The sequence below is a fragment of the Marmota flaviventris genome, chromosome 5, assembly GCF_047511675.1.
Source record: "Marmota flaviventris isolate mMarFla1 chromosome 5, mMarFla1.hap1, whole genome shotgun sequence".
In the NCBI taxonomy this organism is placed as follows: Eukaryota; Metazoa; Chordata; class Mammalia; order Rodentia; family Sciuridae; genus Marmota; species Marmota flaviventris.
The window spans coordinates 30,282,626-30,310,376 of record NC_092502.1 but is presented as its reverse complement, the minus strand read 5'-3'; the positions used below and the strand labels follow the sequence as shown (position 1 = coordinate 30,310,376).

The following is a 27,751-nucleotide window of genomic DNA, read 5'->3' as shown; positions in this document are numbered from 1 at the left end:
TGAATTAATTGGACCAGATATATGCATTTAGAATAACAGGTAATACACATATGTGTGTTTTTTTCATACCCGTCTGGGACCCTGGCACATCTTCTAATCCTGCTTCCTTTGTTTTAGGCAATAGAATGTTTTCTTTTTCACCCTTGTGCAAAGATACATGTCCTGTATCTGAAAAAAATGTGAGAAAGCATAAAGAATTTAGATATGGCCATCCACAGCAAACTGATCTGAAAGGAAGCAGAATTGACAGATAGGACTGAAGTATTGTGTTTCAAAGTCTTTTATATGAACATGTTAGAAAATGTCTTAGTATAGGTGGAAGAAATTTCTTAAAGAATTCTGTTTCAAAACATGAGTGTGACATAAAACACCCAGACATGATATCACATATTTTCTGAAAGTGCTGAAGAGCAGAAAATGAGGCATCTAGAGATCAGAATTAAGCATAGGAATGGAGTTTATTCTTGGAGCACCAGGGACATGGTTTCATTCCAAAGCACCAATATAATATAAAAATTAAAATCATAATCAGTGTCATCATCATCATCATCATCATATAATACTATAACCATATTAATAATAAATCACTATCTTTAAAAAAAAAAAGCTTCAGAAACACTAGGTCACTGATCTAAATCACTCTTATGGATGTCACACACATGGTGGTGCCTGTTAGGTGTGCAGGAGGGTTGCCCTGATTTTTCCAGTCCCTACTTGTTTCAATCATCTGTGGACCAGGTATCATCTCACTTTTGGTTTGAAGGCAGGCACACTGAAAAATGCTGAATTGCCTTCTCTCATTTTCCCCTCCAAAATTTCCTTGCTAACTTCTTTATTTTCTCCCACATTTCCCCTTCCTTCTATCTGTTTCAAACCAAACAACAAACAAAAAAACAAACAGACAAACACAAACTTCTGGTGTGGGAGACTTGATTCTTTCCACTATGCATTGTTTGCATGGGTCATTCCAACTCCTTCCTATCTACCAATGTAGGAAATTTATCTGAGAAAATGATTTCTAAATTGTTGTCTTTTTGTTATCCCCACTACCTAAGAATTATGCTCAGAAGTATAGCAATATGTATCCTGGCGCTTGATCATCTTCTATTCTGGTGTGTAGGATCTACTAGAATTCTCTTTGATGTCCCACAGGAACATGTCTAGTTCTCAAGGTCCTGGACTTCAGGGGCTACTTTTACAACCAATTGGTTTGAACACCCATAATAAAGTCTCAGGTAAGTGTCTGAGGCAATAACACTTGGCGTGGATGGTGTCTTTTCTAGAGGTAGGGATGAATGGAGACTTGAGGAGTGAGGCCATCAGCCAGAGGCAGAGAATGGTGAAAAAGTGGAAGGCTATATAGCATGACATAGAGACAAGGGTTAAGGGGGATGACATGTGTCTGATAATACAGAGATTGGTGAAAACTGCCAGAAGTTCATGTCGGTAGAAAACGGGCTAAAGATAGATTGAGGAAGACTTGCATCGTGAAAGATGCCTCGAAATATTAAGGTGCTTGGACATACATATACCAAAGAATGTCATCTATGTCATGGGCACATATATATCTGGAACCATCTCAATTCTGTGGGCATGTGAACTTGAGGGGCATGTTCATGATTGGAGAGGAATAATGAGAATGCAAATTGCACTATGAGGTTGATGCAGGCCTGAATGGAAGGAATGTCTCCAAAAGGATCTGGGTTCGGTTTTTAGCATACCCAGAGGTAACAAACATAACAACAAGTCAAAGACAAAGAATAATGAGCAAACACTCCATTGGGATGTGGAAGAATTTATGGATTGACTACTCTGAGATAAAATTTCAGGAAAGAGTGTTCACCAGCAAATGTTCACTTTAGAAACAAGGGATAAACTAAAGTACATATGATCACACATCTTATTATTTCTTGCCTCAAACTTCCCACAAGAGTTGTCAAAGTCATGAAATGATGTTGTATATAAAACATCACTCAAGTTTGATGCATGTGGTTGATACACTAGATGTCACAGTAGAGTGCACATTGCCTTATAAATGAGATTTTCCTGTATTTCACAGACTGGCCTTGATATCTCAGCTTCAAAAAAACTAGAATTCCTCAGAATATCAGGATTCTGGACTTCAATCCTTCTCCCCAGACCTATTTTTAAAATTTGGGTGGGAAGAAAAATGAGGCCCACGACCCAACTAACAGGTGTCATGAAGTTTAACTGCAGACCCCTATGATATAGGTTATTTTAAAACATCATTTCCTCAGACATTTACAGAAACATTTTGAAATGTGGATGCAGCAGCAACACAGACCCCATGGGACAAATCCTCCCAACACATGGCAGAAAATGGATATATCAGGAGTGAGAAGGTTGGTATCATTTCCAAGGTTTAAACATAGGCAGTTTCTTAGAAGCTGTACTGCAACAGTTACCTGATTCCAGTGTTTTTGTGCCATTGTTCCGTTTTGGTTTTTTGGGATCTGTATCTTTGCTTTTGGTGGTCGGCTTGATGTGCATGGAGAGAAGATATTATGTAAGTATTTTACAGTACACCCAGCATACTGTTAATAATATCACATAAACATAGAACATGAATTACCTTGTAGGAAGCATGTACGTCCTTAGAGCCTGAAAAGCAAGTGAAATATATAATCAATAAAACCTGAGTATTAAGAAAAACACATTCATGAGTCTATGAAATAAGTAGAGAGCTCAGTCTGAGTGATAACAATTTTCATATGCGTTGATAAGACTACATTCGCTTAGGGGTTTTGTGTTTGTGGATTTTGTTGAGTACAATGACAAGACTGAAATGTAGTAAATCAATATGGAGAAAATATCTTTAGTAATTAAAACTTGTAGTTAAGTTTCAAATAATAAGAACACCTTTGCAATCATCATAAATATTTAGGCAAGGCATGTATACGAATGTGAAGATGCAGAATCTGGAGACCACAGTGATCTGTATTTGGAGAAGCAAAGGAGAAACCGGAGAACTTCAATGTCAAAGCTGAAGCAGTCAGATGGCAGTACACCTATGAATTGTTTATCCATGTTATTATACCTCAGTATCCTGTACTCATTGGTCTTACTATTAAAAAGTTTTCATCCAAGATCTGCGGGAATGTATACTCTATTTCTCATCATACTGTTTTTTTTTTTTTTTTTCTGAATTAATTGGACCAGATATATGCATTTAGAATAACAGGTAATACACATATGTGTGTTTTTTTCATACCCGTCTGGGACCCTGGCACATCTTCTAATCCTGCTTCCTTTGTTTTAGGCAATAGAATGTTTTCTTTTTCACCCTTGTGCAAAGATACATGTCCTGTATCTGAAAAAAATGTGAGAAAGCATAAAGAATTTAGATATGGCCATCCACAGCAAACTGATCTGAAAGGAAGCAGAATTGACAGATAGGACTGAAGTATTGTGTTTCAAAGTCTTTTATATGAACATGTTAGAAAATGTCTTAGTATAGGTGGAAGAAATTTCTTAAAGAATTCTGTTTCAAAACATGAGTGTGACATAAAACACCCAGACATGATATCACATATTTTCTGAAAGTGCTGAAGAGCAGAAAATGAGGCATCTAGAGATCAGAATTAAGCATAGGAATGGAGTTTATTCTTGGAGCACCAGGGACATGGTTTCATTCCAAAGCACCAATATAATATAAAAATTAAAATCATAATCAGTGTCATCATCATCATCATCATCATATAATACTATAACCATATTAATAATAAATCACTATCTTTAAAAAAAAAAAGCTTCAGAAACACTAGGTCACTGATCTAAATCACTCTTATGGATGTCACACACATGGTGGTGCCTGTTAGGTGTGCAGGAGGGTTGCCCTGATTTTTCCAGTCCCTACTTGTTTCAATCATCTGTGGACCAGGTATCATCTCACTTTTGGTTTGAAGGCAGGCACACTGAAAAATGCTGAATTGCCTTCTCTCATTTTCCCCTCCAAAATTTCCTTGCTAACTTCTTTATTTTCTCCCACATTTCCCCTTCCTTCTATCTGTTTCAAACCAAACAACAAACAAAAAAACAAACAGACAAACACAAACTTCTGGTGTGGGAGACTTGATTCTTTCCACTATGCATTGTTTGCATGGGTCATTCCAACTCCTTCCTATCTACCAATGTAGGAAATTTATCTGAGAAAATGATTTCTAAATTGTTGTCTTTTTGTTATCCCCACTACCTAAGAATTATGCTCAGAAGTATAGCAATATGTATCCTGGCGCTTGATCATCTTCTATTCTGGTGTGTAGGATCTACTAGAATTCTCTTTGATGTCCCACAGGAACATGTCTAGTTCTCAAGGTCCTGGACTTCAGGGGCTACTTTTACAACCAATTGGTTTGAACACCCATAATAAAGTCTCAGGTAAGTGTCTGAGGCAATAACACTTGGCGTGGATGGTGTCTTTTCTAGAGGTAGGGATGAATGGAGACTTGAGGAGTGAGGCCATCAGCCAGAGGCAGAGAATGGTGAAAAAGTGGAAGGCTATATAGCATGACATAGAGACAAGGGTTAAGGGGGATGACATGTGTCTGATAATACAGAGATTGGTGAAAACTGCCAGAAGTTCATGTCGGTAGAAAACGGGCTAAAGATAGATTGAGGAAGACTTGCATCGTGAAAGATGCCTCGAAATATTAAGGTGCTTGGACATACATATACCAAAGAATGTCATCTATGTCATGGGCACATATATATCTGGAACCATCTCAATTCTGTGGGCATGTGAACTTGAGGGGCATGTTCATGATTGGAGAGGAATAATGAGAATGCAAATTGCACTATGAGGTTGATGCAGGCCTGAATGGAAGGAATGTCTCCAAAAGGATCTGGGTTCGGTTTTTAGCATACCCAGAGGTAACAAACATAACAACAAGTCAAAGACAAAGAATAATGAGCAAACACTCCATTGGGATGTGGAAGAATTTATGGATTGACTACTCTGAGATAAAATTTCAGGAAAGAGTGTTCACCAGCAAATGTTCACTTTAGAAACAAGGGATAAACTAAAGTACATATGATCACACATCTTATTATTTCTTGCCTCAAACTTCCCACAAGAGTTGTCAAAGTCATGAAATGATGTTGTATATAAAACATCACTCAAGTTTGATGCATGTGGTTGATACACTAGATGTCACAGTAGAGTGCACATTGCCTTATAAATGAGATTTTCCTGTATTTCACAGACTGGCCTTGATATCTCAGCTTCAAAAAAACTAGAATTCCTCAGAATATCAGGATTCTGGACTTCAATCCTTCTCCCCAGACCTATTTTTAAAATTTGGGTGGGAAGAAAAATGAGGCCCACGACCCAACTAACAGGTGTCATGAAGTTTAACTGCAGACCCCTATGATATAGGTTATTTTAAAACATCATTTCCTCAGACATTTACAGAAACATTTTGAAATGTGGATGCAGCAGCAACACAGACCCCATGGGACAAATCCTCCCAACACATGGCAGAAAATGGATATATCAGGAGTGAGAAGGTTGGTATCATTTCCAAGGTTTAAACATAGGCAGTTTCTTAGAAGCTGTACTGCAACAGTTACCTGATTCCAGTGTTTTTGTGCCATTGTTCCGTTTTGGTTTTTTGGGATCTGTATCTTTGCTTTTGGTGGTCGGCTTGATGTGCATGGAGAGAAGATATTATGTAAGTATTTTACAGTACACCCAGCATACTGTTAATAATATCACATAAACATAGAACATGAATTACCTTGTAGGAAGCATGTACGTCCTTAGAGCCTGAAAAGCAAGTGAAATATATAATCAATAAAACCTGAGTATTAAGAAAAACACATTCATGAGTCTATGAAATAAGTAGAGAGCTCAGTCTGAGTGATAACAATTTTCATATGCGTTGATAAGACTACATTCGCTTAGGGGTTTTGTGTTTGTGGATTTTGTTGAGTACAATGACAAGACTGAAATGTAGTAAATCAATATGGAGAAAATATCTTTAGTAATTAAAACTTGTAGTTAAGTTTCAAATAATAAGAACACCTTTGCAATCATCATAAATATTTAGGCAAGGCATGTATACGAATGTGAAGATGCAGAATCTGGAGACCACAGTGATCTGTATTTGGAGAAGCAAAGGAGAAACCGGAGAACTTCAATGTCAAAGCTGAAGCAGTCAGATGGCAGTACACCTATGAATTGTTTATCCATGTTATTATACCTCAGTATCCTGTACTCATTGGTCTTACTATTAAAAAGTTTTCATCCAAGATCTGCGGGAATGTATACTCTATTTCTCATCATACTGTTTTTTTTTTTTTTTTTTCTGAATTAATTGGACCAGATATATGCATTTAGAATAACAGGTAATACACATATGTGTGTTTTTTTCATACCCGTCTGGGACCCTGGCACATCTTCTAATCCTGCTTCCTTTGTTTTAGGCAATAGAATGTTTTCTTTTTCACCCTTGTGCAAAGATACATGTCCTGTATCTGAAAAAAATGTGAGAAAGCATAAAGAATTTAGATATGGCCATCCACAGCAAACTGATCTGAAAGGAAGCAGAATTGACAGATAGGACTGAAGTATTGTGTTTCAAAGTCTTTTATATGAACATGTTAGAAAATGTCTTAGTATAGGTGGAAGAAATTTCTTAAAGAATTCTGTTTCAAAACATGAGTGTGACATAAAACACCCAGACATGATATCACATATTTTCTGAAAGTGCTGAAGAGCAGAAAATGAGGCATCTAGAGATCAGAATTAAGCATAGGAATGGAGTTTATTCTTGGAGCACCAGGGACATGGTTTCATTCCAAAGCACCAATATAATATAAAAATTAAAATCATAATCAGTGTCATCATCATCATCATCATCATATAATACTATAACCATATTAATAATAAATCACTATCTTTAAAAAAAAAAAGCTTCAGAAACACTAGGTCACTGATCTAAATCACTCTTATGGATGTCACACACATGGTGGTGCCTGTTAGGTGTGCAGGAGGGTTGCCCTGATTTTTCCAGTCCCTACTTGTTTCAATCATCTGTGGACCAGGTATCATCTCACTTTTGGTTTGAAGGCAGGCACACTGAAAAATGCTGAATTGCCTTCTCTCATTTTCCCCTCCAAAATTTCCTTGCTAACTTCTTTATTTTCTCCCACATTTCCCCTTCCTTCTATCTGTTTCAAACCAAACAACAAACAAAAAAACAAACAGACAAACACAAACTTCTGGTGTGGGAGACTTGATTCTTTCCACTATGCATTGTTTGCATGGGTCATTCCAACTCCTTCCTATCTACCAATGTAGGAAATTTATCTGAGAAAATGATTTCTAAATTGTTGTCTTTTTGTTATCCCCACTACCTAAGAATTATGCTCAGAAGTATAGCAATATGTATCCTGGCGCTTGATCATCTTCTATTCTGGTGTGTAGGATCTACTAGAATTCTCTTTGATGTCCCACAGGAACATGTCTAGTTCTCAAGGTCCTGGACTTCAGGGGCTACTTTTACAACCAATTGGTTTGAACACCCATAATAAAGTCTCAGGTAAGTGTCTGAGGCAATAACACTTGGCGTGGATGGTGTCTTTTCTAGAGGTAGGGATGAATGGAGACTTGAGGAGTGAGGCCATCAGCCAGAGGCAGAGAATGGTGAAAAAGTGGAAGGCTATATAGCATGACATAGAGACAAGGGTTAAGGGGGATGACATGTGTCTGATAATACAGAGATTGGTGAAAACTGCCAGAAGTTCATGTCGGTAGAAAACGGGCTAAAGATAGATTGAGGAAGACTTGCATCGTGAAAGATGCCTCGAAATATTAAGGTGCTTGGACATACATATACCAAAGAATGTCATCTATGTCATGGGCACATATATATCTGGAACCATCTCAATTCTGTGGGCATGTGAACTTGAGGGGCATGTTCATGATTGGAGAGGAATAATGAGAATGCAAATTGCACTATGAGGTTGATGCAGGCCTGAATGGAAGGAATGTCTCCAAAAGGATCTGGGTTCGGTTTTTAGCATACCCAGAGGTAACAAACATAACAACAAGTCAAAGACAAAGAATAATGAGCAAACACTCCATTGGGATGTGGAAGAATTTATGGATTGACTACTCTGAGATAAAATTTCAGGAAAGAGTGTTCACCAGCAAATGTTCACTTTAGAAACAAGGGATAAACTAAAGTACATATGATCACACATCTTATTATTTCTTGCCTCAAACTTCCCACAAGAGTTGTCAAAGTCATGAAATGATGTTGTATATAAAACATCACTCAAGTTTGATGCATGTGGTTGATACACTAGATGTCACAGTAGAGTGCACATTGCCTTATAAATGAGATTTTCCTGTATTTCACAGACTGGCCTTGATATCTCAGCTTCAAAAAAACTAGAATTCCTCAGAATATCAGGATTCTGGACTTCAATCCTTCTCCCCAGACCTATTTTTAAAATTTGGGTGGGAAGAAAAATGAGGCCCACGACCCAACTAACAGGTGTCATGAAGTTTAACTGCAGACCCCTATGATATAGGTTATTTTAAAACATCATTTCCTCAGACATTTACAGAAACATTTTGAAATGTGGATGCAGCAGCAACACAGACCCCATGGGACAAATCCTCCCAACACATGGCAGAAAATGGATATATCAGGAGTGAGAAGGTTGGTATCATTTCCAAGGTTTAAACATAGGCAGTTTCTTAGAAGCTGTACTGCAACAGTTACCTGATTCCAGTGTTTTTGTGCCATTGTTCCGTTTTGGTTTTTTGGGATCTGTATCTTTGCTTTTGGTGGTCGGCTTGATGTGCATGGAGAGAAGATATTATGTAAGTATTTTACAGTACACCCAGCATACTGTTAATAATATCACATAAACATAGAACATGAATTACCTTGTAGGAAGCATGTACGTCCTTAGAGCCTGAAAAGCAAGTGAAATATATAATCAATAAAACCTGAGTATTAAGAAAAACACATTCATGAGTCTATGAAATAAGTAGAGAGCTCAGTCTGAGTGATAACAATTTTCATATGCGTTGATAAGACTACATTCGCTTAGGGGTTTTGTGTTTGTGGATTTTGTTGAGTACAATGACAAGACTGAAATGTAGTAAATCAATATGGAGAAAATATCTTTAGTAATTAAAACTTGTAGTTAAGTTTCAAATAATAAGAACACCTTTGCAATCATCATAAATATTTAGGCAAGGCATGTATACGAATGTGAAGATGCAGAATCTGGAGACCACAGTGATCTGTATTTGGAGAAGCAAAGGAGAAACCGGAGAACTTCAATGTCAAAGCTGAAGCAGTCAGATGGCAGTACACCTATGAATTGTTTATCCATGTTATTATACCTCAGTATCCTGTACTCATTGGTCTTACTATTAAAAAGTTTTCATCCAAGATCTGCGGGAATGTATACTCTATTTCTCATCATACTGTTTTTTTTTTTTTTTTTTCTGAATTAATTGGACCAGATATATGCATTTAGAATAACAGGTAATACACATATGTGTGTTTTTTTCATACCCGTCTGGGACCCTGGCACATCTTCTAATCCTGCTTCCTTTGTTTTAGGCAATAGAATGTTTTCTTTTTCACCCTTGTGCAAAGATACATGTCCTGTATCTGAAAAAAATGTGAGAAAGCATAAAGAATTTAGATATGGCCATCCACAGCAAACTGATCTGAAAGGAAGCAGAATTGACAGATAGGACTGAAGTATTGTGTTTCAAAGTCTTTTATATGAACATGTTAGAAAATGTCTTAGTATAGGTGGAAGAAATTTCTTAAAGAATTCTGTTTCAAAACATGAGTGTGACATAAAACACCCAGACATGATATCACATATTTTCTGAAAGTGCTGAAGAGCAGAAAATGAGGCATCTAGAGATCAGAATTAAGCATAGGAATGGAGTTTATTCTTGGAGCACCAGGGACATGGTTTCATTCCAAAGCACCAATATAATATAAAAATTAAAATCATAATCAGTGTCATCATCATCATCATCATCATATAATACTATAACCATATTAATAATAAATCACTATCTTTAAAAAAAAAAAGCTTCAGAAACACTAGGTCACTGATCTAAATCACTCTTATGGATGTCACACACATGGTGGTGCCTGTTAGGTGTGCAGGAGGGTTGCCCTGATTTTTCCAGTCCCTACTTTTTACAATCATCTGTGGACCAGGTATCATCTCACTTTTGGTTTGAAGGCAGGCACACTGAAAAATGCTGAATTGCCTTCTCTCATTTTCCCCTCCAAAATTTCCTTGCTAACTTCTTTATTTTCTCCCACATTTCCCCTTCCTTCTATCTGTTTCAAACCAAACAACAAACAAAAAAACAAACAGACAAACACAAACTTCTGGTGTGGGAGACTTGATTCTTTCCACTATGCATTGTTTGCATGGGTCATTCCAACTCCTTCCTATCTACCAATGTAGGAAATTTATCTGAGAAAATGATTTCTAAATTTTTGTCTTTTTGTTATCCCCACTACCTAAGAATTATGTTCAGAAGTATAGCAATATGTATCCTGGCGCTTGATCATCTTCTATTCTGGTGTGTAGGATCTACTAGAATTCACTTTGATGTCCCACAGGAACATTCTTTTCTTGGCTACAAAAATGCTGTTGGCAAACTAGGATCATTGGAGTCTCCTAAGAACATAAAGGAAATGTAGAAGGCAAGAACTTCTGAGTCACAACGAGAATCTCCTGGCCCCAACTGACCATACACTACAGTTTGAGAGCTCCAGTGTAAATGCTGTTGGCATCCAATACCTCTACCTTAACTTGAACATAGCCCTGGGATTCTCCCCAAGATGATACACTCAAATGGAAGTTAAAAGGAGGTATAATCTTTCCAAATTTAATTTTATCTATCTGGGAATTTGGGGACCAATCCGTAATCATTCCTATTTCTTTCCAATCTCCTAATTGGCGTTTCTGGTCTTTAAAATTTTTGTACAGACTAGCAAGATTTTATGTGTGATTATATTGTACACATGGATAAAAAAACCTAGCAATATGGAATTCCTTCTTCAGTTCTACATTTGATTCCAACTGTGACTAAATTAAGAAGGTTGGAAAAATTTCACTCTACACTTCATTCAGCTTTGGACCTGGCAACTCAGATATGCTCCCCAGATTATCAAAAAGCTGCCCTTTTCCCTGCTCATATGTAACTGAGTGTCCTTGACTCCACTGACTACAGCTGCTGCCTCTTTCTTCATTGATTCCCTGTAATTAATTAATGCCTGTCTCACTGTTCATAGCCTCCTCTTCTCTCTGATTTCTACTTTACTTTGATGGAAGCATGTCTCAAAATGCAATTCCTAATTCAGATGCTTTAGCAATATCCCCAGTGTAGCCTGTGACAGAAACCTAATACGATAGGACTCATTATATTTCTTTGTCCTTATCAGGTAATACGTACTCTCCTTGAACCATTATAATATATTAGTGCTCATGTATGAAGGCAATAGGCTCCGCAATGTATTGTGCATTATTCATGACTCTTACCTTCTCTATGTCCATTTATTCTATTCTTTGCTCCTGAATGGGACTCACCAGATATGCTAGAAGCACAAACCTCTGGAGGTTTCTCACAGACACTCTGGAGAAAGTAATGCCAATAATGAGTTGCACAAAGATTTCATCAGTACATTTATCTCATCACCATATGTCTATTTTTTAAATCATCCGAATTGGAAATTAGATGAGTGCATTTTAAGCAAGAATGTATTCATTAGTTTCACTGTCTTAGGCACCTCAGATTAAGTGAGCTCTTATATCCTTCTGGCTACTGATTGGATAAAAGCAGGATGAGGGACATAGGAACACTGTTCCCTCAGAATATACACACTGACATTCATATACCCCCAAAACTAGCATCAGCATTTAATCAGTCAACTTTGCACTTCCAGCATTTCTAAGAATGCTGTAGAATACTTCTTTGAAAGTCTTTTGAGAATGGCCCTTGATGTTCTAGAGCATTCAAATTTTATACCCGGAACGGTCAATATTTTATTCTGAAAGTACGATACTTGGGAAGATGAGAGTTTTAATTCTGTCACCTTGTGTAGGAATGGGAAACTGTTGTTCTTGCTTCATTTGATTAATCAGAGACTTCCAAAATTTAATGTATTTCAGCAAAATATTTACCAAGTCAAAACTTATTACTTTAAAATGTAAAATATAGTGAGGAAAACGTCTGTGTTTAACATGAACATAAAAGTTCCACACACGACTTGGGTAGAATATGCAACACTTCCATTGAAGAAGAAAGTTAAGAGGTATTTCAAAAGATAAAGGTGACGCCCATGTCTTAAAAGCTGACTATTTGCAGAGGTGGGAGTCATTTGAACTGGTGCATAGCTGCTTGCTAAAAAAGAGAAGCTGAGGAAAACACAGGAGTGACACAATGGAGAGCCTGTGACCAGATGAAACCAAGAAATATTAAGATACTCAAAGAGGAAATGCATTCATGGAAGAAATAGGATAAAGCCAGGGTAGGGAAAACTAGCTGGCTATGAGAGAGGAATATTCTGAGTGGTGATCTGAGGAGAATCTCACCCATCCAATTAGGAAATGGAGAAAAGCAAGAGACAGACAGTTCTCAAAACAACAAATACAAGTTCACTATAAATACATGAAAAAAAAAATATCTAGCATTCAGGGAAATACCATCCAAAGCTCCATTGATATTTCAGCTCATGCCAGCCAGTTAGGCATTCATCAAGACTTCAAATAATAAGTGCTGGAGAGGATGTGGGTAAAAATGTACAAAGATACACTGTGAGACCGAAAATCAGGACTTCCCATCTGAAAAGTAGTATGGAGAATCAGCAGAAGACTAGGAATATGAACACCATGTGCCCAGGTTTCCCAAGCCTTCTTCTTATTCCCAATTTACAATGATTCTGTGTACACAAGAGACACTGGAACTTCAATATTTACAGTGGTTTCTATCACCATTAGAAAGACATGAATGAGCCCAGATGCACATCAACACAAAAATGGATAATAAACACCTAGAAACTTGACACTGAATTTGAGCAAACTAGTTTTTCATGATACACCATCATGTCAAAAAGAGTCCTCATATAGCATATAAAAACACTGTCCTAAAAAATTCTAAAATATAAAACTTGTAACATCAAAATCCCTAAGATTATACAAGGATGATTATTAAAGCAAAAAAGTAGAAAACTTATGTAGATTATTCAAAGGCCAAATACAACCTTTTCACCATGGTGAGACTTCTTTTCCCTGAGATGTCAAGAAAACTGATTCCAGGCAGATCGGATTCCAGGCAGAATCTGAGGATGTGTTTAGGAGCCTCTCCTCTCCTGTTACTTTATCGCGGCTTTCTACCTGGGATATCCATAAAAAATTACCCAGTTTCTTCCTAACTTTTCAAAGACTGAATTTGGCAAAAAAACAGTGGTGTGGAGGTATCCATAACCATAATCAAGGTGGGACAGGAGAGAAACACAGACATAGAGATGCTGAGAGAGCTGGACACTTAGAGCATGGCCCTATAGTCTATGTTAAGAAAAGTAGTTCATGGCACTGTCATGGCATCATGGTGCTGTCAGCTCTGTGACAGCAAGGACCAAGAGTAAGTCTGGCAGACAAAGGGCAGCCTGCAGTACCATAAACATGAAATGAATACTAGGCATGGTCAACCCACTCTGCTGAGAATAATTTAGAATACCTACCCCCCTATTCACATCACACAGACAGTCAAAGGCACCCTCTTAAGAATTACAATATTGCCCTGAGGACATGGGCTCTCAGTGGTGTCTCATCAGGAACCACTGTATCCCTTACACCTCCGTGATTCAGTAGCCAGGTATTCTCCCAGAAGTTTAGATGGTTACTCATCATATGGGCTCAGGATAGTGAGTGACAGGCATGTGCTGAAAGCTCTCATCAGGAAGAGATGTGTTGCTGCTGTGAATGGTCCATAGAGTAGAGGTTCACAGAGGCACTGTGTCTTTCAAACTGGTGCTTTGGGAGTAATGATAGTGAGCAAGAACTGCTAGTTGAGAATTCAAGGGACAGAAGACTCCAGAAGTGCTGGGGCAGGATCAGGGAGAATGGTATTTTCACTGAGTTCTCAGAAGATGTCACAGATTCTGAAACCAGGCCATGTCTCTCATGCTCCAAGAGGTTGTAGGAAAAGGCCTCAGTGACTTGGAATCATGCACAGTACAGGACCACTGAGTACAGAATTCCAGAACTGGAGTCTGCACTACAGATTAGTCTCCAGCCTCCATGCCCACAGGGTTTAATAGGCAATTTCTACATTATATAGGCCCATGTCTCTGAGTACACAAACTAATACTGAGAGTTCATTTCCTCTGCAACTTTCAATGTTCCCTCAGCATTCTTGGGAGGTGCAGGAGAGCAAGGAGCAGAGGCAGACCTTTTCGACCTAGAGCAGATAAGGAAACTGACGGGCAATATTTACATCAAGAAAACCATAAAATGCTTTAGCTTTCCAAAATTAGAAATTCTGGACAGAAGTGTCTCCATTTTAGTTACATAAATTTCAGGGAATTGTAAAGATTTCCATGGTTTTATTTGTGCCTTGTTTTTTTTTTTTGGTCTGCTATTTCTTTGAGTTTGCCAAATTATTTCTTTTTTCATAATATATCTGATTTTCCAAGATATTTTCAATCATTTCTCATTTTATTTCCTTGATTACATTTTTTATTCTTATTTTAAATTCTTTCCTATTCTCATTCTTATTGAATTTCATCGCCATCTTCTCCTAAGTCTCTGCTTAGCATAACCACTTTCACTGTCTGTTCTTGTTAAAATCGATCATGATACTTTTATTGTCACTAAGGCTTGTTTTCTTTTTCTAGTCAGGTGCACATCGTTATATCCTATGAACTTCAGTTCTTTTCTTGGTATTATGGAAACCATATATAAAATACATATTGTATTTGCATGGTATGTGTGCTTTGCTTTAAGCTATGATTGTTCTCAGAGATTCCCCTTTCTCCTTGATGAGATGCTGGTGTCTAAATACAGCATGTGAAACATGCTCATTTGGAACTTGATGCTGAGAGTGATGGCCTCACGAAACACATCCCAAAGAAAAACCTGACACTGAAAGGACACACACATATCATTGGAACTAAAATGATTGCAAAATCGCCTCCTACTACTGTAGACAACAGGGAAAAAAGGGGACATTAAGATACCACCAAATTTTTAAAACGTTTCCAATAACTGCATCTAAGATGTGTATCCTTGGCACGAACTGTAGCACTTCATTTTGACTAATGTCCATTTCAGAGGTAGGATAAAAATGTTTAGTGATTGTCTTGATGTCTTGCATGATAGGTAAATGAACTAGAAAGTTTCTGTTCATACACTAACAGAAAGGACACATCCTGAAAGGATCTGATTCCTTTAACAGACTGTTTGGTTTCTAATTTAAGCTTACTTCCTGCCTCAATTTACATAGTGGAGTCAAGGGAGAATGGAATCTTTAACACCTGTATGGATTAGTGGTAATGGGAAATTAAATTTTGAGCCTTTGGGAATGATGATGTCTTAACATGAATGTGATCCTTAGACCTTGCCCTTTTGTATTTTCTGATTTTCACCTGGCCCTTTCTGAGTCTCAGATTTATTCCTCATCATGTGAGGAGGTCACACAGAAGATAACTGAAAGAATATTCAAAATATTTCCTTCTCTGGAAGGTTACTTCAAGCTTCTGTTTTCATGATTTCTAAAGCTATTTTCATGTTTATGTCCTGTTACATACTTTAGATTTAAATATTGAATTATGATATTTGATTTCCAAGTAAATATTGTATGAGGTCATTTTCTTCAGCCATAATGTCCCTTCACAAAGCAAAGAAGGGACAAACAGTTGACACATTTACATACCTGTTGAGGCCTATTTACTGCGCCATCAGGCCACTCCTTCTCCTCTTCGGATGAACTATCCCAAGGTGAATCTGGGAATGAATGCATAGATGTACTTAAATTACTTAAAAGAATTAGACTGAGTGAAAATCTAGCCAACTACAAATGTAATAATCATAAAACTTTATTTCCACAATGATACTTTTAAGTTTAGCTTAATTTTAGGTGAATGTTTATGTTGTCTGAAATTTTTTGATTGTTTTGTGGGCCTGGTGGTTGCACCCAGAGCCATGTGCATCCTTGGCAACAACTGTAGCACTTCCTTCAAATCCGAGGCCTTAAATGTTTTTGGAGATAGAGTGTTTACATATACCCTGGTACATTGGTAACCTGACATCTGCCTTCTACAGCCTCCCAGTAAGTTGAAAAATACAAGTGAGTTCCTCTTCACCCAGGGCCTATTGAGAGATTTAGGGAGTAGTTTCACTAATCCAACTTCGGAGACACTAGAGGTCACACGTTCAATCATATGATATCTCAAAGATTCAAACATTCCTAAGAAAATGATATTTTTTCATAAAAAAATATTGAAATTACAATGGAAAGAAGAAACCTCACACTGTTTACTATGTCTGTTTCCTAATAGTAATTTTTAATGAACCACTGCACACAAGGTTTGGTTTCTGCACAAAAAAAAAAGGAAAGAAAAAAAGAGGTCACTGTCATACCTTTGCCAGTGAACCCCATATTCCTTTCCTTTCCTTTTCCTGCATTTCTTCTGTTAAGAATCACTCTGTTTTTGGAAGGATTTCTCATGGTGCCTTTTAAATCCTGAAATAAACTGGTTTTGCTTCTCTGGTGTTAGCTACCCGCTATTGTACTGGGTAACAAATACTTGGCTTTTAAATTATTCCTTCTCTGTCTAGTTCACTAGGTCCTGGATTCAGGTTCTGCTTTTAGAACACACTGATTTGAAAACCATAATAAAGTGTCAGGTAAGTGTCTGAGGCAATAACACTTGGCGTGGATGGTGTCTTTTCTAGAGGTAGGGATGAATGGAGACTTGAGGAGTGAGGCCATCAAGCAGAGGCAGAGAATGGTGAAAATGTGGACAGCTACAGGGTGACACAGAGACAAGGGTTAAGGGGGACGGTATATGTCTGATGATATAGGGATTGGTGAAAACTTCCAGAAGTTCATGCCAGTAGAAAACAGGCTAAAGATAGATTTAGGAAGACTTGCACTGTGAAAGATGCCTCAAAATGTTAAGGTGCTTGGACATACACATACCAAAGAATGTCATCTATGCCAGGGGCACATATGTATCTGGAAACAACTCAATTCAGTGGGCATGTGAACTTGAGGGGCATGTTCATGATTGGAGATGAATAATGAGAATGCAAATTGCTCTATGAGGTTGATGGAGGCCTGAATGGAAGGAATGTCTCCAAAAGGATCTGGGTTCTGTTTTTACCATACAGATGTAACAAGCAAACAACAAGTCAAAGAACAATGAGCAAAAATTCCATTGCTATGTGCACATATGGATTGACTACTCTGAGATAAAATTTCAAGAAAGAGTGTTCACCAGCAAATGTTCACTTTAGAAGCAAGGGGTAAACTAAAGTATATATGATCATACATCTTATTATTTCTTGCTACATACTGACCACAAGAGTTGTCAGAGTCAGGGTATAAGTGGCATAAAAACATGTTTGATGCAAATAAGACATGTATGTCACACTAGATGTCGGGGTAGAGTGCACATTGCCTTATAAATGAGATTTTCCTGTATTTCACAGACTGGCCTTGACATCTTGGCTTCAAGAAAACTAGAATTCCTCATAATCTCAGGATTCTGGATTTCAGTCCTGCTCCCTTGGACCTATTTTTAAAATTTGGGTGGGAAGAAATATCAGCCCCTCAATCCACCTAACAGGTGTCATGAAGTTTAATTGTAGAAACACCTGTGATATAGGTTATTTTAAAACATCATTTCCTCAGACATTTACAGAAATATTTTGAAATGTGGATGCAGCACCAACACAGACCCGATGGGGCAACTCCAACCAACACATGTCAGAAAATGGATATATCAGGAGTTAGAAGATTGCTATCATTTCCAAGGTTTAAACATAGGCAGTTTCTTAGAAGCTGTACTGCAACAGTTACCTGATTCCAGCATTTTTGTTCCATTCTTCCATTTTGGTTTTTGGGGATCTGTATCTTTGCTTTTGATGGTCGGCTTGATGTGCATTGAGAGAAGATATTATGTAAGTATTTTACAGTACATCCAGCATACTGATAATAATATCACATAAATATAGAAGATGAATTACCTTGTAGGAAGCATGTACGTCCTTAGAGCCTGAAAAGCAAGTGAAATATATAATCCAAAACCTGAATATTAAGAAAAACACATTCATGACTCTTTGAAATAAGTAGAGAGCTCAGTCTGAGTGATAATAATTTTTGTTTGCATTGATACAGGCTACATTGGCTTGGGGGTTTTGTGTTTGTGGATTTTGTTGAGTACAATGACAAAACTGAAATGTAGTAAATCAATATGGAGAAAATATCTTTAGTAATTAAAACTTGTAGTTAAGTTTCAAATAATAAGAACACCTTTGTAATCATCATAAATAATTAGGCAAGGTACGTATAAAAATGTAAAGATGCAGAATCTGGAGACCACAGTGATCTGTATTCAGAGAAGCAAAGAGAAACCTGAGAAGTTCAATGTCAAAGCTGAACTAGTCAAATGGCAGCACATATGTCAAGTGACCTATGAATTGTATAATCCATTTTATTATAACTGATATCCTGTACCTCATTTGTCTTATTAGCAAAAGTTTTCATTCAAGATCTGCAGAAAGGTACACATTATTTCTCATCAAAATGTTTTCTTTCTGAATTAATTGGACCAGATATATGCATTTAGAGTAACAGGTAATACATATATGTGTGTTTTTTCATACCCATATGGGACCGTGGCACCTCTTCTAATCCTGCTTCCTTTGTTTTAGGTGATATAATGTTTTCTTTTTCACCCTTGTACAAAGATACATGTCCTGCATCTGAAACAAAATGTGAGAAAGCATAAAGATTTTAGATATGGCCATCCACAGCAAACTGTGATCTGAAAGGAAGCAGAATTGACAGACAGGACTGAAGTATTGTGTTTCAAAGCCTTTTATATAAACATGTTAGAAACAGTCTTAGTATACGCAGAATAAATTCCTTAACGAATTCTGTTTAAAAAAATGAGTGTGAAATAAAACACCCAGACATGTATCACATATTTTCTGAACGTGGTGGAGAGCAAAAATAGAGGCATTTAGGGATCAGAATTAAGCGCAGGAATTGAGTACATTCTTGCAACACCAGGGACATGGTTTCATTCCAAAGCACCAATATAATAAAAAAATTGAAATCATAATCAGTATCATCATTGTCGTCGTCATCATCATCATCATCATATAATACTATAACCATATTAATAAAAAATCACTATCTTTAAAAAAGCAGGTTCAAGAACACTAGGTCACTGATCTAAATCACTCTTATGGATGTCACACACATGGTGGGGCCAGGTAGGTGTGCAGCACGGTTGCCCCGATATTTCTAGTCCCAACTTGTTTCAATTATCTCACTTTTGATCTGAAGGCAGGCACCCTAAAAAATGATGAATTGCCTACTCTCATTTTCCCCTCCAAAATTTCCTTGCTAACTTCTTTATTTTCTTCCTCATTTTCATTGCCTCCTGGCTTTAAAAAAAAAAAAAAAAAAAATTCTGTTGTGGGACCCATGATTCTGTCCATTATGAATTCTTTGTATTGGTCACTCCAACTCCTTGCTTCTTACCAATATAGAAAATTTATCTGAGAAAATGATTTCTAAATTTTTGTCTTTTGTGTTATCCCCACTACCTAAGAATTAAGCTCAGAGGTATAGCAATATTTATCCTGGCACTTGATCATCTTCTATTCTGGTGTGTAGCATCTGCTAGAATTCGGTTTGATGTCCCACAGGAACTTTCTTTTCCTTTCTATAAAAATGCTGTTGGCAAACCAGGATCACTGGAGACACGTTAGAACATAAAGGAAATGTAGAGGGAAAGAACTTCTGAGTCACAACGAGAATCTCCTGGCCCCAACTGACCATACACTACAGTTTGAGAGCTCCAGTGTAAATGCTGTTGGCATCCAACACCTCTACCTTAACTTGAACATAGCCCTGGGATTCTCCCTAAGATGATCCACTCAAATGGAAGTTTAGAAGGAGGTATAATCTTTCCAAATTTAATTTTATCTATCTGGGAATTTGGGGACCAATCCGTAATCATTCCTATTTCTTTCCACTCTCCTAATTGGCGTTTCTGCTCTTTAAAATTTTTGTACAGACTAGCAAGATTTTATGTGTGATTATATTGTATACATGGATAAAAAAACCTAGCAATATGGGATTCCTTCTTCACTTCTACATTTGATTCCAACTGTGACTAAGTTAAGAAGGTTGGAAAAATTTCACTCTACACTTCATTCAGCTTTGGACCTGGCAACTCAGATATGCTCCCCAGATTATCAAAAAGCTGCCCTTTTCCCTGCTCATATGTAACTGAGTGTCCTTGACTCCACTGACTACAGCTGCTGCCTCTTTCTTCATTGATTCCCTGTAATTAATTAATGCCTGTCTCACTGTTCATAGCCTCCTCTTCTCTCTGATTTCTACTTTACTTTGATGGAAGCATGTCTCAAAATGCAATTCCTAATTCAGATGCTTTAGCAATATCCCCAGTGTAGCCTGTGACAGAAACCTAATACCATAGGACTCATTATATTTCTTTGTCCTTATCAGGTAATACATACTCTCCTTGAACCATTATAATATACTAGTGCTCATGTATGAAGGCAATAGGCTCCGCAATGTATTGTGCATTATTCATGACTCTTACCTTCTCTATGTCCATTTATTCTATTCTTTGCTCCTGAATGGGACTCACCAGATATGCTAGAAGCACAAACCTCTGGAGGTTTCTCACAGACACTCTGGAGAAAGTAATGCCAATAATGAGTTGCACAAAGATTTCATCAGTACATTTATCTCATCACCATATGTCTATTTTTTAAATCATCCGAATTGGAAATTAGATGAGTGCATTTTAAGCAAGAATGTATTCATTAGTTTCACTGTCTTAGGCACCTCAGATTAAGTGAGCTCTTATATCCTTCTGGCTACTGATTGGATAAAAGCAGGATGAGGGACATAGGAACCCTGATCCCTCAGAATATACACACTGACATTCATATACCCCCAAAACTAGCATCAGCATTTAATCAGTCAACTTTGCACTTCCAGCATTTCTAAGAATGCTGTAGAATTCTTCTTTGAAAGTCTTTTGAGAATGGCCCTTGATGTTCTAGAGCATTCAAATTTTATACCCGGAACGGTCAATATTTTATTCTGAAAGTACGATACTTGGGAAGATGAGAGTTTTAATTCTGTCACCTTGTGTAGGAATGGGAAACTGTTGTTCTTGCTTCATTTGATTAATCAGAGACTTCCAAAATTTAATGTATTTCAGCAAAATATTTACCAAGTCAAAACTTATTACTTTAAAATGTAAAATATAGTGAGGAAAACGTCTGTGTTTAACATGAACATAAAAGTTCCACACACGACTTGGGTAGAATATGCAACACTTCCATTGAAGAAGAAAGTTAAGAGGTATTTCAAAAGATAAAGGTGACGCCCATGTCTTAAAAGCTGACTATTTGCAGAGGTGGGAGTCATTTGAACTGGTGCATAGCTGCTTGCTAAAAAAGAGAAGCTGAGGAAAACACAGGAGTGACACAATGGAGAGCCTGTGACCAGATGAAACCAAGAAATATTAAGATACTCAAAGAGGAAATGCATTCATGGAAGAAATAGGATAAAGCCAGGGTAGGGAAAACTAGCTGGCTATGATAGAGGAATATTCTGAGTGGTGATCTGAGGAGAATCTCACCCATCCAATTAGGAAATGGAGAAAAGCAAGAGATAGACAGTTCTCAAAACAACAAATACAAGTTCACTATAACTACATGAAAAAAAAAAAATATCTAGCATTCAGGGAAATACCATCCAAAGGTCCATTGATATTTCAGCTCATGCCAGCCAGTTAGGCATTCATCAAGACTTCAAATAATAAGTGCTGGAGAGGATGTGGGTAAAAATGTACAAAGATACACTGTGAGACCGAAAATCAGGACTTCCCATCTGAAAAGTAGTATGGAGAATCAGCAGAAGACTAGGAATATGAACACCATGTGCCCAGGTTTCCCAAGCCTTCTTCTTATTCCCAATTTACAATGATTCTGTGTACACAAGAGACACTGGAACTTCAATATTTACAGTGGTTTCTATCACCATTAGAAAGACATGAATGAGCCCAGATGCACATCAACACAAAAATGGATAATAAACACCTAGAAACTTGACACTGAATTTGAGCAAACTAGTTTTTCATGATACACCATCATGTCAAAAAGAGTCCTCATATAGCATATAAAACCACTGTCCTAAAAAATTCTAAAATATAAAACTTGTAACATCAAAATCCCTAAGATTATACAAGGATGATTATTAAAGCAAAAAAGTAGAAAACTTATGTAGATTATTCAAAGGCCAAATACAACCTTTTCACCATGGTGAGACTTCTTTTCCCTGAGATGTCAAGAAAACTGATTCCAGGCAGATCGGATTCCAGGCAGAATCTGAGGATGTGTTTAGGAGCCTCTCCTCTCCTGTTACTTTATCGCGGCTTTCTACCTGGGATATCCATAAAAAATTACCCAGTTTCTTCCTAACTTTTCAAAGACTGAATTTGGCACAAAAACAGTGGTTTGGAGGTATCCATAACCATAATCAAGGTGGGACAGGAGAGAAACACAGACATAGAGCTGCTGAGAGAGCTGGACACTTAGAGCATGGCCCTATAGTCTATGTTAAGAAAAGTAGTTCATGGCACTGTCATGGCATCATGGTGCTGTCAGCTCTGTGACAGCAAGGACCAAGAGTAAGTCTGGCAGACAAAGGGCAGCCTGCAGTACCATAAACATGAAATGAATACTAGGCATGGTCAACCCACTCTGCTGAGAATAATTTAGAATACCTACCCCCCTATTCACATCACACAGACAGTCAAAGGCACCCTCTTAAGAATTACAATATTGCCCTGAGGACATGGGCTCTCAGTGGTGTCTCATCAGGAACCACTGTATCCCTTACACCTCCGTGATTCAGTAGCCAGGTATTCTCCCAGAAGTTTAGATGGTTACTCATCAAATGGGCTCAGGATAGTGAGTGACAGGCATGTGCTGAAAGCTCTCATCAGGAAGAGATGTGTTGCTGCTGTGAATGGTCCATAGAGTAGAGGTTCACAGAGGCACTGTGTCTTTCAAACTGGTGCTTTGGGAGTAATGATAGTGAGCAAGAACTGCTAGTTGAGAATTCAAGGGACAGAAGACTCCAGAAGTGCTGGGGCAGGATCAGGGAGAACGGTATTTTCACTGAGTTCTCAGAAGATGTCACAGATTCTGAAACCAGGCCATGTCTCTCATGCTCCAAGAGGTTGTAGGAAAAGGCCTCAGTGACTTGGAATCATGCACAGTACGGGACCACTGAGTATAGAATTCCAGAACTGGAGTCTGCACTACAGATTAGTCTCCAGCCTCCATGCCCACAGGGTTTAATAGGCAATTTCTACATTATATAGGCCCATGTCTCTGAGTACACAAACTAATACTGAGAGTGCATTTCCTCTGCAACTTTCAATGTTCCCTCAGCATTCTTGGGAGGTGCGGGAGAGCAAGGAGCAGAGGCAGACCTTTTCGACCCAGAGCAGATAAGGAAACTGACGGGCAATATTTACATCAAGAAAACCATAAAATGCTTTAGCTTTCCAAAATTAGAAATTCTGGACAGAAGTGTCTCCATTTTAGTTACATAAATTTCAGGGAATTGTAAAGATTTCCATGGTTTTATTTGTGCCTTTTTTTTTTTTTTTGGTCTGCTATTTCTTTGAGTTTGCCAAATTATTTCTTTTTTCATAATATATCTGATTTTCCAAGATATTTTCAATCATTTCTCATTTTATTTCCTTGATTACATTTTTTATTCTTATTTTAAATTCTTTCCTATTCTCATTCTTATTGAATTTCATCGCCATCTTCTCCTAAGTCTCTGCTTAGCATAACCACTTTCACTGTCTGTTCTTGTTAAAATCGATCATGATACTTTTATTGTCACTAAGGCTTGTTTTCTTTTTCTAGTCAGGTGCACATTGTTATATCCTATGAACTTCAGTTCTTTTCTTGGTATTATGGAAACCATATATAAAATACATATTGTATTTGCATGGTATGTGTGCTTTGCTTTAAGCTATGATTGTTCTCAGAGATTCCCCTTTCTCCTTGATGAGATGCTGGTGTCTAAATACAGCATGTGAAACATGCTCATTTGGAACTTGATGCTGAGAGTGATGGCCTCACGAAACACATCCCAAAGAAAAACCTGACACTGAAAGGACACACACATATCATTAGAACTAAAATGATTGCAAAATCGCCTCCTACTACTGTAGACAACAGGGAAAAAAGGGGACATTAAGATACCACCAAATTTTTAAAACGTTTCCAATAACTGCATCTAAGATGTGTATCCTTGGCACGAACTGTAGCACTTCATTTTGACTAATGTCCATTTCAGAGGTAGGATAAAAATGTTTAGTGATTGTCTTGATGTCTTGCATGATAGGTAAATGAACTAGAAAGTTTCTGTTCATACACTAACAGAAAGGACACATCCTGAAAGGATCTGATTCCTTTAACAGACTGTTTGGTTTCTAATTTAAGCTTACTTCCTGCCTCAATTTACATAGTGGAGTCAAGGGAGAATGGAATCTTTAACACCTGTATGGATTAGTGGTAATGGGAAATTAAATTTTGAGCCTTTGGGAATGATGATGTCTTAACATGAATGTGATCCTTAGACCTTGCCCTTTTGTATTTTCTGATTTTCACCTGGCCCTTTCTGAGTCTCAGATTTATTCCTCATCATGTGAGGAGGTCACACAGAAGATAACTGAAAGAATATTCAAAATATTTCCTTCTCTGGAAGGTTACTTCAAGCTTCTGTTTTCATGATTTCTAAAGCTATTTTCATGTTTATGTCCTGTTACATACTTTAGATTTAAATATTGAATTATGATATTTGATTTCCAAGTAAATATTGTATGAGGTCATTTTCTTCAGCCATAATGTCCCTTCACAAAGCAAAGAAGGGACAAACAGTTGACACATTTACATACCTGTTGAGGCCTATTTACTGCGCCATCAGGCCACTCCTTCTCCTCTTCGGATGAACTATCCCAAGGTGAATCTGGGAATGAATGCATAGATGTACTTAAATTACTTAAAAGAATTAGACTGAGTGAAAATCTAGCCAACTACAAATGTAATAATCATAAAACTTTATTTCCACAATGATACTTTTAAGTTTAGCTTAATTTTAGGTGAATGTTTATGTTGTCTGAAATTTTTTGATTGTTTTGTGGGCCTGGTGGTTGCACCCAGAGCCATGTGCATCCTTGGCAACAACTGTAGCACTTCCTTCAAATCCGAGGCCTTAAATGTTTTTGGAGATAGAGTGTTTACATATACCCTGGTACATTGGTAACCTGACATCTGCCTTCTACAGCCTCCCAGTAAGTTGAAAAATACAAGTGAGTTCCTCTTCACCCAGGGCCTATTGAGAGATTTAGGGAGTAGTTTCACTAATCCAACTTCGGAGACACTAGAGGTCACACGTTCAATCATATGATATCTCAAAGATTCAAACATTCCTAAGAAAATGATATTTTTTCATAAAAAAATATTGAAATTACAATGGAAAGAAGAAACCTCACACTGTTTACTATGTCTGTTTCCTAATAGTAATTTTTAATGAACCACTGCACACAAGGTTTGGTTTCTGCACAAAAAAAAAAGGAAAGAAAAAAAGAGGTCACTGTCATACCTTTGCCAGTGAACCCCATATTCCTTTCCTTTCCTTTTCCTGCATTTCTTCTGTTAAGAATCACTCTGTTTTTGGAAGGATTTCTCATGGTGCCTTTTAAATCCTGAAATAAACTGGTTTTGCTTCTCTGGTGTTAGCTACCCGCTATTGTACTGGGTAACAAATACTTGGCTTTTAAATTATTCCTTCTCTGTCTAGTTCACTAGGTCCTGGATTCAGGTTCTGCTTTTAGAACACACTGATTTGAAAACCATAATAAAGTGTCAGGTAAGTGTCTGAGGCAATAACACTTGGCGTGGATGGTGTCTTTTCTAGAGGTAGGGATGAATGGAGACTTGAGGAGTGAGGCCATCAAGCAGAGGCAGAGAATGGTGAAAATGTGGACAGCTACAGGGTGACACAGAGACAAGGGTTAAGGGGGACGGTATATGTCTGATGATATAGGGATTGGTGAAAACTTCCAGAAGTTCATGCCAGTAGAAAACAGGCTAAAGATAGATTTAGGAAGACTTGCACTGTGAAAGATGCCTCAAAATGTTAAGGTGCTTGGACATACACATACCAAAGAATGTCATCTATGCCAGGGGCACATATGTATCTGGAAACAACTCAATTCAGTGGGCATGTGAACTTGAGGGGCATGTTCATGATTGGAGATGAATAATGAGAATGCAAATTGCTCTATGAAGTTGATGCAGGCCTGAATGGAAGGAATGTCTCCAAAAGGATCTGGGTTCTGTTTTTACCATACAGATGTAACAAGCAAACAACAAGTCAAAGAACAATGAGCAAAAATTCCATCGCTATGTGCACATATGGATTGACTACTCTGAGATAAAATTTCAAGAAAGAGTGTTCACCAGCAAATGTTCACTTTAGAAGCAAGGGGTAAACTAAAGTATATATGATCATACATCTTATTATTTCTTGCTACATACTGACCACAAGAGTTGTCAGAGTCAGGGTATAAGTGGCATAAAAACATGTTTGATGCACATAAGACATGTATGTCACACTAGATGTCAGGGTAGAGTGCACATTGCCTTATAAATGAGATTTTCCTGTATTTCACAGACTGGCCTTGACATCTTGGCTTCAAGAAAACTAGAATTCCTCATAATCTCAGGATTCTGGATTTCAGTCCTGCTCCCTTGGACCTATTTTTAAAATTTGGGTGGGAAGAAATATCAGCCCCTCAATCCACCTAACAGGTGTCATGAAGTTTAACTGTAGAAACACCTGTGATATAGGTTATTTTAAAACATCATTTCCTCAGACATTTACAGAAATATTTTGAAATGTGGATGCAGCACCAACACAGACCCGATGGGGCAACTCCAACCAACACATGTCAGAAAATGGATATATCAGGAGTTAGAAGATTGCTATCATTTCCAAGGTTTAAACATAGGCAGTTTCTTAGAAGCTGTACTGCAACAGTTACCTGATTCCAGCATTTTTGTTCCATTCTTCCATTTTGGTTTTTGGGGATCTGTATCTTTGCTTTTGATGGTCGGCTTGATGTGCATTGAGAGAAGATATTATGTAAGTATTTTACAGTACATCCAGCATACTGATAATAATATCACATAAATATAGAAGATGAATTACCTTGTAGGAAGCATGTACGTCCTTAGAGCCTGAAAAGCAAGTGAAATATATAATCCATAAAACCTGAATATTAAGAAAAACACATTCATGACTCTTTGAAATAAGTAGAGAGCTCAGTCTGAGTGATAATAATTTTTGTTTGCATTG

General features: G+C 37.5%; 1 protein-coding gene across 1 annotated transcript in view; it reads right to left on the bottom strand.

Moving 5' to 3' along the window:
* The window catches only part of LOC114082245 (uncharacterized), a 281,118-nt gene that overhangs the window by 109,256 nt on the left and 144,111 nt on the right, over positions 1–27,751 (bottom strand). The window contains exons 54-72 of the mRNA XM_071612054.1: positions 27,605–27,633; positions 27,438–27,510; positions 25,287–25,357; positions 20,892–20,985; positions 18,916–19,014; positions 18,277–18,305; positions 18,110–18,182; positions 15,959–16,029; positions 11,566–11,659; positions 9,561–9,659; positions 8,921–8,949; positions 8,754–8,826; positions 6,397–6,495; positions 5,757–5,785; positions 5,590–5,662; positions 3,233–3,331; positions 2,594–2,622; positions 2,427–2,499; positions 70–168 (exon numbers count right to left, since the gene is read on the bottom strand). Coding sequence (XP_071468155.1) covers positions 70–168; positions 2,427–2,499; positions 2,594–2,622; positions 3,233–3,331; positions 5,590–5,662; positions 5,757–5,785; positions 6,397–6,495; positions 8,754–8,826; positions 8,921–8,949; positions 9,561–9,659; positions 11,566–11,659; positions 15,959–16,029; positions 18,110–18,182; positions 18,277–18,305; positions 18,916–19,014; positions 20,892–20,985; positions 25,287–25,357; positions 27,438–27,510; positions 27,605–27,633 — 1,335 coding nt within the window. The remainder of the gene's footprint in view (positions 1–69; positions 169–2,426; positions 2,500–2,593; positions 2,623–3,232; positions 3,332–5,589; positions 5,663–5,756; positions 5,786–6,396; positions 6,496–8,753; positions 8,827–8,920; positions 8,950–9,560; positions 9,660–11,565; positions 11,660–15,958; positions 16,030–18,109; positions 18,183–18,276; positions 18,306–18,915; positions 19,015–20,891; positions 20,986–25,286; positions 25,358–27,437; positions 27,511–27,604; positions 27,634–27,751) is intronic.